Source organism: Mustela nivalis (assembly GCF_964662115.1).
Source record: "Mustela nivalis genome assembly, chromosome: 1".
Lineage (NCBI taxonomy): Eukaryota > Metazoa > Chordata > Mammalia > Carnivora > Mustelidae > Mustela > Mustela nivalis.
In genome coordinates, this window is record NC_139020.1 from 204432546 (window position 1) to 204444500 (window position 11955).

General features: G+C 47.2%; 1 protein-coding gene across 1 annotated transcript; it reads left to right on the forward strand.

The window, feature by feature from the left end:
- Positions 1–8307: 8307 nt before the first annotated feature.
- Positions 8308–9767, forward strand: LOC309852912 (olfactory receptor 10T2-like). The gene has a single exon (XM_082710427.1). It carries the CDS (start codon positions 8554–8556, stop codon positions 9553–9555), a length of 1002 nt encoding a protein of 333 aa, XP_082566553.1. The 5' UTR covers positions 8308–8553; the 3' UTR covers positions 9556–9767.
- Positions 9768–11955: the final 2188 nt, after the last annotated feature.

Consider the following 11955-nt stretch of genomic DNA (forward strand, 5'->3'; position numbering starts at 1 on the left):
GAGGCAGTGTGCATGTGTGTGTGTGCGTGTGTGCACGTGTGTGTGTGCGGACATGCCTCTTCCCTGGGGCAGCAGCCTTGCCCAGCACACAGCGAGCACTAATGGGCATTGGGGAGCACAGATGGAGTGAGGAGTGTGTGTGTTAGCTCCACCACAAAAATAAATCATAATTGGTTCTTCCCCCCACTTTTTGCCCTTGGAGCCTGGGGGCTGGGAAAGCTGTCCCTGGGGTTTCTAGTTTCCAGTAGGGAGAAAATCTGCAGGGAGTCACCAGCCTGAGCCCTGGGGTGCTTGTTAGTGGCTGGGGAGCCCCTTGGGCAGGAGCTCTGGGGACCCCTGCATAACAGGATCTGGGTCTTCAGCCCCTCCCTTCTCAGGCTGTGAGCAGAGAGCAGTGCGGGCAGGCACCGTGGGAACCTGTCTTGGCCATGGTGAGTGTGGATTCAGAGCCTTTGTAAGGCTGGAGAGGTGACTCTGGCCCATCCCTGGTCCTCCGGGTGAAATATGAAAAGAAGTCGGGAGAGAGAAATGCCAGAGGGACTGAGTGTTAACCTGAAAAGATGGGCTTGGATGGCATTTGCCGGGAGGGTGCAGAGTCCCCCAAGCTTAGCTCAGCATGTGTCTGCCGCTGGTATTCCCTGGGATGACAGAGTCTCCTGGGCCCCCTAGCTGGACCCGTCTTGCCCTGCATACTCTTGAAGCTGCTCGGCCGCCCCGGTGCCCTGTCTTTGCTTTCACACCTGCATCCAACCTGTTAGGAAGTCTGGTGGGCTCCACCTGCACAAGCTGTCCAGCATTGCCCACCTCTCACCGCCTCCACGGCCCTCACCCTGGTCAGTGCCCGTCATCCCTCACCTGGACCAGCTCCGCCACCTCCTCCTCGGTCTCCCAACTTTCAGCTGTGTCCCCCCACCACTTTCTGTTCTCCCTCAATGATCAGAGGGTGCCTGGGAAAGCCTGAGTCAGGTCACGTCCCTCCTCTGCTCAGAATCTTCCATCGGCCCCATGCCACTTGGCATGAGAGCTAAAGTCCTCCCTGGAACCCACAAGACCCTAGCAACTTGCCCTCATCACTCCTGTGGCCTCACCTCCTTTCCAACGCTTTTGTTCTCTCTATCACTCTGTTCCTCCTGGCTCTTCCTGTTCCAGGCGCAGCCCAGCCCCAGAGCCTTTGCACGGGCTGATGCCTCTCCCTGGTCTTCCCTCACATATCCTCTGGGCTGATTTTAAAAATTCATTTCAAATGGGAATGTGGGGCCTTGGCCACCCAGCTGAAGTCACCCTAGCCCATCCCCAGCCCTACATGTGAGATCTGAAAAGGAAGGAAGGGAAGCATTCCCGAGGGACTGAGCATTAAACCTCGGCAAGCCCTTTCCTGACCATCCTACACAGAAGGGTAACCCTTCCCTTCACGGAGCCTCTAAGTACTGTGCTTTTGCTTTCCTGTGGCACTTCTCCTCTAACATACAGTCTCACTTGTTTAGTTATAAAGCTTGTTGCTTATTCCACTGACACCCTCCTTCTGGAACCTTCTGCTCCTCCAAGGCTGGGATCTCTGCCTCCCGTTTAGCTCCCTGCTGTGTCCACAGCCACATCTGGCACAGAGCAGATTCTCAGTTAATATGAGCCAGATGAAAGCGGAGCCCATAAAACAGCCCTTAAGACACAGCGTCCAGAGACAGACCCCTGGCTTCAAATCCAGGCACCATGACTGTAAGAATGTGAACAGATTATCCCCCTGGACCCTGCTTCTCCAGAGGTGCAAAGCCTTGCAAGGAGTCCAAGACCAAAAGGGTCATAACACTGTTCTGGGAATCTTGACTATTTTTCGTGAGCTCACAGGATCAATCTCAACCGTCACAGATGAGGTTCAGAGGCACCAAACCAGCGGTCCCTGGTCACATTGTCTCCAGTGAGTGAAGGCACCAACATTCAAGTTCAGGCTTGTCTGATGCCGGGGCTCATCTCTGTTGTTCCTGCCGGTCACTGAAGGGTGGCCTTGAACACAGGATTTCTGTCCTATGCAATGGGGAATTTTTGGGTCAGATAGTGACCTTCCCGTCACTGGAGGCATGCAAGTAGAACCTGTATAATTGCAGTAGAGGAGACTCCTACACTGAGTGCATATTGAGGGGGGGTGGTTTCCTTTTTAATCCCTTTCTTGAAGATGCCCAAGATGGGCTGATTTCCTCCACTGTTGGAGGAAGTTTGTTTTAATACCATGAAGGGCCCCTTCCCTGTATGGCAACTAACGGTTGGGAGTCCATCAGCCAGGTTTTGACTTCTCCCTCTAAAAAGCATCAGCTCGCTCCTGAAGGTTCCTTTAACTCCCTTATGTGCCCATACTCAGCTTCCTATGATCTTCCTCAAAAGTCGGCCTCACGGCTTACCAAGAAGGCTTGTCACCTACCTATCTGCAGTCTTTACTAGACCTTTGCTCTTCAGGGTACATATTGCAAATGTTAATCAGAAATGGTGCTAGCGTAGTTTACATCCAGAGAGGAACCTCTTTATTTCTACCCTTAGCTTTCCCTGTCAAAACCAGATTGATTAAACTTCTTGAAGAGTAATACAAAAATTTACCAAGAGAAGAAAAGTAACTCTAAGAAATTTTTTTCTTTTACTTATACAAATTCTTACTTGGTGTAGAAAATCTGGGAAATGCAAAAAAAAAACAAAAACAAAAAAAAAAACCAACACCCAACATGTGCATATGTAATTAGTCCATTAGAATCTCACTATTTTGCTTTCCACTTTTTCCAAAACATATAAATAAGAATTCTCATGTTATCAATTACTCTTTAAAAAATATTCTATATGTTTATTTGTCAGAGAGAGAGAGAGGACAAGCAGGGGGAGTAGCAGGCAGAGGGAGAAGCAGGTTCCCCATTGAGCAAGGAGCCCAGTGCTGGCAGGACCTGGGATTAGGACCTGGGATCATGACCTGGCCTGAAGGCAGACGCTTAAACAACTGAACCACCTAGGCATCCCGTTATCAGTTATTCTTTAAAAATATTTATTTATTTATTTAAAAAAGATTTTATTTATTTATTTGACAGAGATCACAAGTAGGCAGAGAGGCAGGCGGAGAGAGAGGAGGAAGCAGGCTCCCCGCGGAGCAGAGAGCCCGACGTGGGACTCGATCCCAGGACCCTGGGATCGCGACCTGAGTCGAAGGCAGAGGCTTTAACCCACTGAGCCACCCAGGTGCCCGTAAAATTTTTTAAAAGAAGATTTTATTTTATTTTTCTGGTAGAGAGAGGAAAAAAACACAAGCAGGGGTAGCAGGAGGCAGAGAGAGAGGGAGAAGCAGGCTCCCTGCTGAGCAGAGAGCACTTTGTGGGACTCAACCGCAAGACTCTGGGATCATGACCTGAACTGAAGGCAGATGCTTAAGTCACTGAGCCACCGAGGCGTTCCATTAACAGATTTGTAAGTCACCACTGCATGGAATGTGGTGCTCAAACTCGACCCTGAGATCGAGAGTCGCAAACTCCACAGGGGCCAGCCAGGTGCCCCAAGTTATTGATCATGATGTTGATGATGGTGATGTTGATGATGGTGATGATTTAGAGAGAGAATGGGCCTGTGAGTGTCTGCAAGTGAGTGGCAGGAGAGAAGGAGAGGGAGTGAGAAATTTCAGTTGTACCCCGTAATGATTCCATGTTATTATATATGACAACACGATCACCATCATAAGTCTGTCTCTCACCATACATAGATACAAATTCTTTTTCTTGTGATGAGAACTTTTAAGATGTACGATCCAGGAACTTTCAAATACCCAGTACAGTATTACGAACTATGGTCATCAGGCTGGATTTGATATCCCATGACTGACTTATCTTAACTGGAAGTTTTCATTTTCTTCTTAATGATTTGTAAGAGCTAAATATATTTTAGGGCCACGACCTTTTCTAGTTTGTGACTCGCCTATACATTTGTTTTAATTTAATGATGCTTTGTGAGATTTGGAAATTACATTTTTTTAAATGGTTGTATCCAATTACTTCAGGAAGTCTTCCAGGTCACTGGTTTCTATTATTCTCACTCTATAAAGGCACTGATGTTCTCTCTGATACTGTTTAATTTGCAGCAAAAAGGCTTCTTTTAGACACCTGCGTCTCTCCTTAGTGTGCCTTTTCTCAGATCTAGAGTTTTTTTTTTTTTAAGATTTTATTTATTTATTTGACAGACAGAGATCACAAGTGGTCAGAGAGGCAGGCAGAGAGAGGAGGAAGCAGGCTCCCTGCTGAGCAGAGAGCTGGATGCGGGGCTCGATCCCAGGACCCTGGGATCATGACCTGAGCCGAAGGCAGAGGCTCTAACCCACTGAGCCACCCAGGCGCCCCTCAGATCTAAAGTTCTTAAGTGGAGTACAAGATTCTTGGTTTTTGAGTTTCATTTTGCTTCAGGTTCTGCAGATGTCAAGGTAGGCGTTGCTTTTATCACAGCATGAATTCCTCAGAGGATCTCTTTGGAGTTTCCCTAAGTTGAATATTGTTTTAGTTCTACTCGTGCTAGATGAGAGGTTGGCAGACTGCAACCTGAAGACCAGATCCGGCCCGCTGCCTGCTTTTGTAAATAAAGTTTTATTGAAACAGCCGTGCACACTTGTTTATACATTGTCTATGGCCTCTTTCACACTAGAATGGCAGAGTTGAGCAGTTATGGCCGAGATGGTGCAGCCCACAATGTCCAAAATATTCCCTCTCCGGTCATTTCCAGAGAAATCTGTACCCCGGTGCTTGATTGATGTGGCTGCCTGTTTCTTCCTTCCCTCACCACCTTTTCCCTTCTAAGTTCTCCAATCATCCTGACTTGTCTTCTTTGAAACCAGAATATAGATCAAGAGCATTTTTGTTGTTTTTCTCTATTTTATATATCTTCAGAACTAAAGTCTAAAATTTATGCTTCTTAAATTAAAATTTCAGCAAACTTCCAAAACATTTAAATGATTACTCTTAACTTGTATGGCCCCACTGCTGTGGATGAGAATTGTCAGGCACAGCCATTCATTATTCCTCCTCTTACGGGTCACGGGCTAGCAGGTTACCCCAAAATGCCACTAGGTGGCTCCTAAACCAGTCCTGTCCTCTCCACCCTCCTTTCCAGCCACCCTGTCTCTTGAGTTGGTGTTTGAGGAACTCAAGACTTGAGTTTTGCTTATCTAAGTCAAGGAGCCCTTGGTCATCAGGGAATTTGGGACGGGGGGCATTTTCCTTAAAATGGTCCCATTTCCAAATGACTGCAAAATACTGTGAGAAACGTTTCAATATAGGTGCATTTTTTTTTTCCCCCTGTGCTGGCAGGTTAATGGATCATTAAACAATGATGCTATCTCCAATCCAGGATTTCTACCAAAATCTCATCATTTGAATTAAAATGGTCAGTAATTTCAGAGTTATTTTCCATTTAGTTAACACAGATGTAGCCATTAGCACAATACCTAGGGTCCACAATACTATTGGGTGGGGGTAGCGGGGTATGAAACTTTGTAATTTCTCAGATCAGAGGAAATAAGTAAACTTTGAGGGTTGAAGACTATCTTCATCTTTATACCAACAGTCCTATAACACATGCCTTTTAAAGTGTGATAATATTTAAATAATTTTATTTTATTATTTTTTGTTGTTAAATATTTTAAACAAAATTTAGACTTTATTTATTTGATTCAATAAATTCTATTTAAACACAATTTAGATACAAATAAGAAAGTTTGTTATGGGGAAGGCAGAAGTGCCTAGGGCCCACAGAACTCATGATGTAGCCCTAACATTCAGATTCCTAAAGGTGTTATTTTGTACACTGCAGATATCACTGTTACAGGCTTTGTCTTTCTGGGGTGTTCTTTTCTTTTCTTTTTTAAAGATTTTATTTATTTATTTGACAGAGAGAAATCACAAGTAGGCAGAGAGGCAGGCAGAGGGAGAGGGGGAAACAGGCTTCCCACTGAGCAGAGAGCCCGATGTGGGGCTCGATCCCAGGACCCTGAGATCATGACCTGAGCCGAAGGCAGAGGCTTAACCCACTGAGCCAGCCAGGCACCGCTCTGGGGTGTTATTTTCACATGGACTGCAGCAGACCCTGTAAATTCCTCTCCCACATCCCTTTGACCCTTATATGTTTTTTCTCATCAGATGGGAACTTCGAATTCCCCATATATGTCAGGTGGGAATTACTGGGAAATTCATGCCTCCTGGTAGAAACTTAAAAAAAAAAAGTTTTTATTTATTTTAAGTAGGCTTCATGCCCAGCGTTGTGCTTGAACTCATGACCCTGAGATCAAGGTTTGCACACCCAACTGACTGAGCCAGCCAAGCATGCCCCCCTGGTAGAAACTTCTACGTAATGACGATTTTATTCTGTTTTTTTTTTTTTTTTTTTTTTTTTTTACAGAGTTTGGCTATTTTATTTTATTTTTTAAAAAGATTTTATTTATTTATTTGACAGAGAGAGAGAGAGATCACAAGTAGACAGAGAGGCAGGCAGAGAGAGAGAGAGGGAGAAGCAGGCCCCCCAGTGAGAAGAGAGCCCAGGGTGGGGCTTGATCCCAGGACCCTGAGACCACAACTCGAGCTGAAGGCAGAGGCCCAACCTACTGAGCCACGCAGACGCCCCAAGAGTTTGGCTCTTTTAGTGCTCAACATCACTCAGCATCAGGGAAATGCAAATCAAAATCACAGTGAGATACCACCTCACACCAGTCAGAATGGCTAAAACTAACAAGTCAGGAAGCGACATATGTTGGCAAGGATGTGGAGAAAGGGGAACCCTCCTACACTGTTGGTGGGAATGCAAGCTTGTGCAGCCACTCTGGAGAACAGCATGGGGATTCCTCAAAAAGTTGAAAATAGAGCTACCCTATGACCCAGCAATCACACTACTGGGTATTTACCCTAAAGATAAAAATGTAGGGGCACATGGGTGGCTCAGTGGGTTAAGCCTCTCCCTTCGGGTCAGGTTGAGATCTCAGGGTCCTGTAAATGAGCCCTGCAAAGGGCTCTCTGCTCAGCAGGGAGCCTGCTTCCTCCTCTCTCTCTGCCTGCTGCTCTGCCTACTTGTGATCTCTCTCTCTGTCAAATAGATAAATAAAATCTGTAAAAAAAAAAAAAAAGATACAAATGTAGTGATCCGAAGGGGCACATACACCTGAATGTTTATAGCAGCAATGTCCACAATAGCCAAACTATGGAAAGAGCCTAGGTGTCCATGAACAGATGAATGGATAAAGGAGATGTGGTATATACACAAAGGAATACTATGCAGCCATCAAAAGAAATGAAATCTTGCCATTTGCGATGATGTGGATGGAACTAGAGGGTATTATGCTGAGCGAAATAAGTCAATCAGAGAAAGACAGTTCTCATATGATCTCTCTGATAGGAGGAATTTGAGAGGCAGGGCGGGGGGCGGTTCATGGGGCATAGGGAGGGAAAAAATGAATCAAGATGGGACCGGGGAGGGAGACAAACCACAAGAGACTCTCAATCTCAGGAAACAAACTGAGGGTTGTTGAGGGGTGGAGCAGGAAGGGATAGGGTGGCTGGGTGATGGACATTGGGGAGGGTATGTGCTATGGTGAGTGCTGTGAAGTGTGTAAGCCTGATGATTCACAGATCTGTACCCCTGAAGTAAATAACACACTGTATGTTAATTAAAAAAAAGAATTTGGCTCTTTCAGATTCCACCTATGAATGGTACCATACTGTATTTGTCTTTCCTTATCTGTCTTATCTCACTCAACATAATGTCCTCAAGATCCAGTCGAGTTAGTAGCCCAAGGCAGGATTTGCTTCTTTCCCAAGGATGATTAATATTCCGTAGTGTATATACAGCCCTTCTCCTCCTCCTCCTCCCTCTCCTCCCCCTCCTTGTTCTTTTATAGTAATCGCTAGGGGTGCTGGGAGGCTCAGTCATTAGGTATCTGCCAGGGTCCTGGGATCGAGCCCCGCATCGGGCTCCCTGCTCAGTGGGAAGCCTGCTTCTCCCTCTCCCACTCCCCCTGCGCGTGTTCCCTCTCTCGCTGTCTCTCTGTCAAATAAATAAATAAAACCTTAAAACAAAAATTCTGGACACCAAGCATAGGCTTGAACTCGCCACCCCAAGAGTCACATGTCCTACCAGTGAGCCCGCCAGGTGCCCTATACCACATCTTTATTCATTCATCCCTTGACTGACACAGGCTGTTTCCAAAGCTGCAATTTTCTTGCCTATTGACAGACACTGGCTTACTTCTTTAAGGAAAAGAAGTAACATAATTTCTTTTTTAAAAAAGATTTTATTTATTTATTTGACAGAGACAGAGCTCACAAGGAAGCAGAGCAGCAGGCAGAGAGTTAGGGGAAGCAGGCTTCACTGAGTAGAGAGCCTGAAGCTGGGCTCGATCCCAGGACCCTGAGATCATGACCTGAGCTGAAGGCAGAGGGTTATCCCACTGAGCCACCCAGGCACCCCTAGAAGTGACATAATTTCTGAGTCTCTCTCCTTTTTTTTTTTTTTTTCCGTAAAACAGGGCTGATTTCCCGCCCTATCGGTACAGATGTATGGCAGATGGCTACAAAATTGTCCCATTCCATTTACTCTGTCCTCTCCTCTCAGGCTTTTGAGAAGCAGCAGGAAAATGCCACCTGGCTGGTGACCGAGTTTGTGCTGGTGGGTTTCTCCAACCTCCCACACCTGAGATATACCCTCTTCGGCCTCTTCTTCCTCACATACCTGGTCACCCTCAGTGGCAACATCACCATCATCATTATTATCCAGGAAGATCGGACCCTTCACACTCCCATGTACCGCTTCCTGGCGGTGCTGTCCCTCTCCGAGACCTCCTACACGCTGGTCACTATCCCCAACATGCTGGCCCATCTGCTCATGGAGAGCCAGGCCATCTCCATCCCTGGCTGTCGGGCTCAGATGTTCTTCTTCCTGGGCCTGGGATGCAGCCACTGCTTCCTCCTTACCCTGATGGGCTATGACCGCTATGTGGCCATCTGCCACCCCCTGCGGTACTCGGTGATCATGAGACCCACAGTGTGTCTCCGCCTGGGAGCCCTGGTTTTCTGCTCCGGCTTCTCGGTGGCCTCGATTGAGACCAGCATGATCTTCTCCTCGTCTTTCTGCGGCAGCAACCGCGTGGAGCACTTCTTCTGTGACATCGCGCCGGTCCTGAAGCTCAGCTGCTCCAAGAGCGCTGGCAGAGCGCTGGCCATCTTCTTCCTGAGCGTCCTCGTGGTGCTGGTCTCCTTCCTCCTCGTCCTCCTGTCCTACGCCTTCATCGTGGCCGCCATCGTGAGGATCCCCTCCGCCGCCGGCCGGCGCAAGGCCTTCTCCACCTGCGCGGCCCACCTCACCGTGGTCATTGTGCATTTTGGCTGCGCCTCCATCATCTACCTGCGGCCCGAGTCCGGGGCCAGGCCTGAGCAGGACCGCCTGGTGGCTGTGTTCTACACGGTGGTGACGCCGCTGCTGAACCCCGTGGTGTACACGCTGCGCAACAAGGAGGTGCGGGTGGCTCTGAGGAGGACCCTGGGGCGGAGCCGCGGGGTTTTTCAATAAATGCTTGATCCACGTTCCCCTTCTAGCTTCTTCATGAACGGGTATCCCGCCTGGCGCTCAGTTTCCCGGCTTGGAATACTGGGGTCGCTCCCGTAGCCTTGAATGAAATAGCCTCTTCAATGAGGCAACTGGCAGTGGCTGAGACCCACCACGAAGTCCACGAAGATAGCGCGGTCTCCTCTTCCTTTGGTCCTTGAGCCTTTGACTTGGCGGCGATGGTCACCAGCCATGAACCCTGCCAAGCCTGGGCGAGCGGGGCGGGGTAGCGCTGACAGAGAGCAGGGAAGGCTGCTTCCTCCTTGCCCTGGGAGGTGAGGACCGCCAGGGAGCCTTCTGCCATCCCCTGGGGCACTGGGTGATCCTGAGACGCAGAGCTCCCATCTGACGGGGAGCCCGGGTTTTCTAATCTGTGTTCTGGGTGGTTTTGCACCAGCGGCCGCAGGCTGTCTTTTTCCTTCCTGCCGAATCACATCCTTAAATCTAGTGGGAGGAGAAAACAAACAGTAAGATCCTCTGAGTGATGAATATTTGTAAAAACTAGAGTGTCATGATGATTAGAGTTGATTTCATGATGGTTCTCTACCTTCTTCCTCTTGGATCTCTTATTTCTTTGTTGTGTGACGGGAAAGGAAAGGAGGAGGATTTCATAAATCATTGTGGTACAATTTGTGTAACATACATTTTGTCATTTTATCCATTAAAATCTTTATTATTGAGTTTCAAGCGTTCTTTGTAGATTTGGGATGACAGTCCTTTATCAGATATGTGTGTGAAAAGTTTTTATTTAAGTTCCAGGTAGTGAACATACAGTGTTCTACTGTTTTCGGGTGCACCGTGTAGTGATTTAACCCTTCCGCACATCACCTGGCGCTCGCGTTCATCCCCATCGCCTCCTCAATCCATCCGGCCACCCTCCTCCCCTCTGGCAACCACCAATTTGCTCTTTTTAAAATTTTTATTTTTACACATTTTTAAAAAAATATTTTATTTATTTATTTGACAGAGATCACAGGTAGGCAGAGAGAGAAAGAGACAGAGGGAGAGAGAAGAGGAAGCAGTCTCCCCGCTGAGCAGAGAGCCCGATTTGGGGCTCCATCCCAGGATCCTGGGATCATGACCTGAGCGGAAGGCACAGGCTTTAACCCACTGAGCCACCCAGGTGCCCTGTTTATTTTTATTTTTATTTTTTTTAAAGATTTTATTTATTTTTTTGACAGTCAGAGATCACAAGTAGGCAGAGAGGCAGGCTGAAAGAGAGAGAGGAAGAAGAAGGTTCCCTGCCGAGCAGAGAGCCCGATGTGGGGACTCCATCCCAAGATCCTGGGATCATGACCTGAGCCAAAGGCAGAGGCTTAACCACTGAGCCACCCAGGCACCCCTGATTTTTATTTGTCAGAAAGAGAGCACAAGCAGGGGGAAGGGCAGGCAGAGGGAGAATCAGTCTCTCCACTGAGCAAGGAGCCCTATGAGGGCTCAATTGTAGGACCCTGCACAGAAAGCAGATGCTTAATCAACTGAGCCATGCAGGCATCCCAATCTGTTCTTTATAATTCAGCATCTGTAGCTTCATTTCTCTCTCTCTTATTTTTCTCCCTTCATTTATTTTGTTTGGTTTGCTTCTTAAATTCCACGTGAGTGAAATCGTATGGTGTTTTTCTCTCTGATTTCGCTCAGCATTATACTCTCTGGTTCCATCCACATCGTTGCAAATGTTAAGACTTCATTCTGTTTTTATGGATGAATCATATTCCATGATATATACATACCATCTCTATTTAATTCATTCACCAGTCTTTCAACTCTTGATTCCATCTGGGGACAGGATCTCGGGAGTTGTGGGATGGAGTCCACATCAGGCTCTGGGCTCGGTGGGGAGTCTACTTGGGGTTTTTCTCTCTTTCTCTTCCTCTGTCCTTCCTCCACTCCTGTGCTCTCTCTCTTTTTAAAGATTTTATTTATTTGACACATAGAGAGAGAGAGAGCAGTAACAGGAACACAAGCTGGGGCAGTGGGAGAGGGAGAAGCAGGCTTCCTGACATACAGGGAGCCTGATGTGGGGCTCGATCCCAGGACCCTGGGATCTTGACCTGAGCTGAAGGCAGACGCTTAAAGACTGAGCCACCCAGGTGGCCCCCCTCTCGTTCTAAAATAAATTAATAAAATCTTTAAAAACATTATGGTAAATGCATAAGCCAGATATAAAAGTACAAATATATGATTCCACTTACATGAAACATCTAGAATAAGCAAATTTATAGAGACAGAAAGTAGATTTGAGGTTACCAGAGACTGCGAGTAGGGGGGAATGAAGAATCATTGTTTCTGCTATCCTCATTCTTGCCAAAATCAATTCTCTACTTTTTGAGATTATAGCCACCCGAGTATATGTGCAACAGCTTA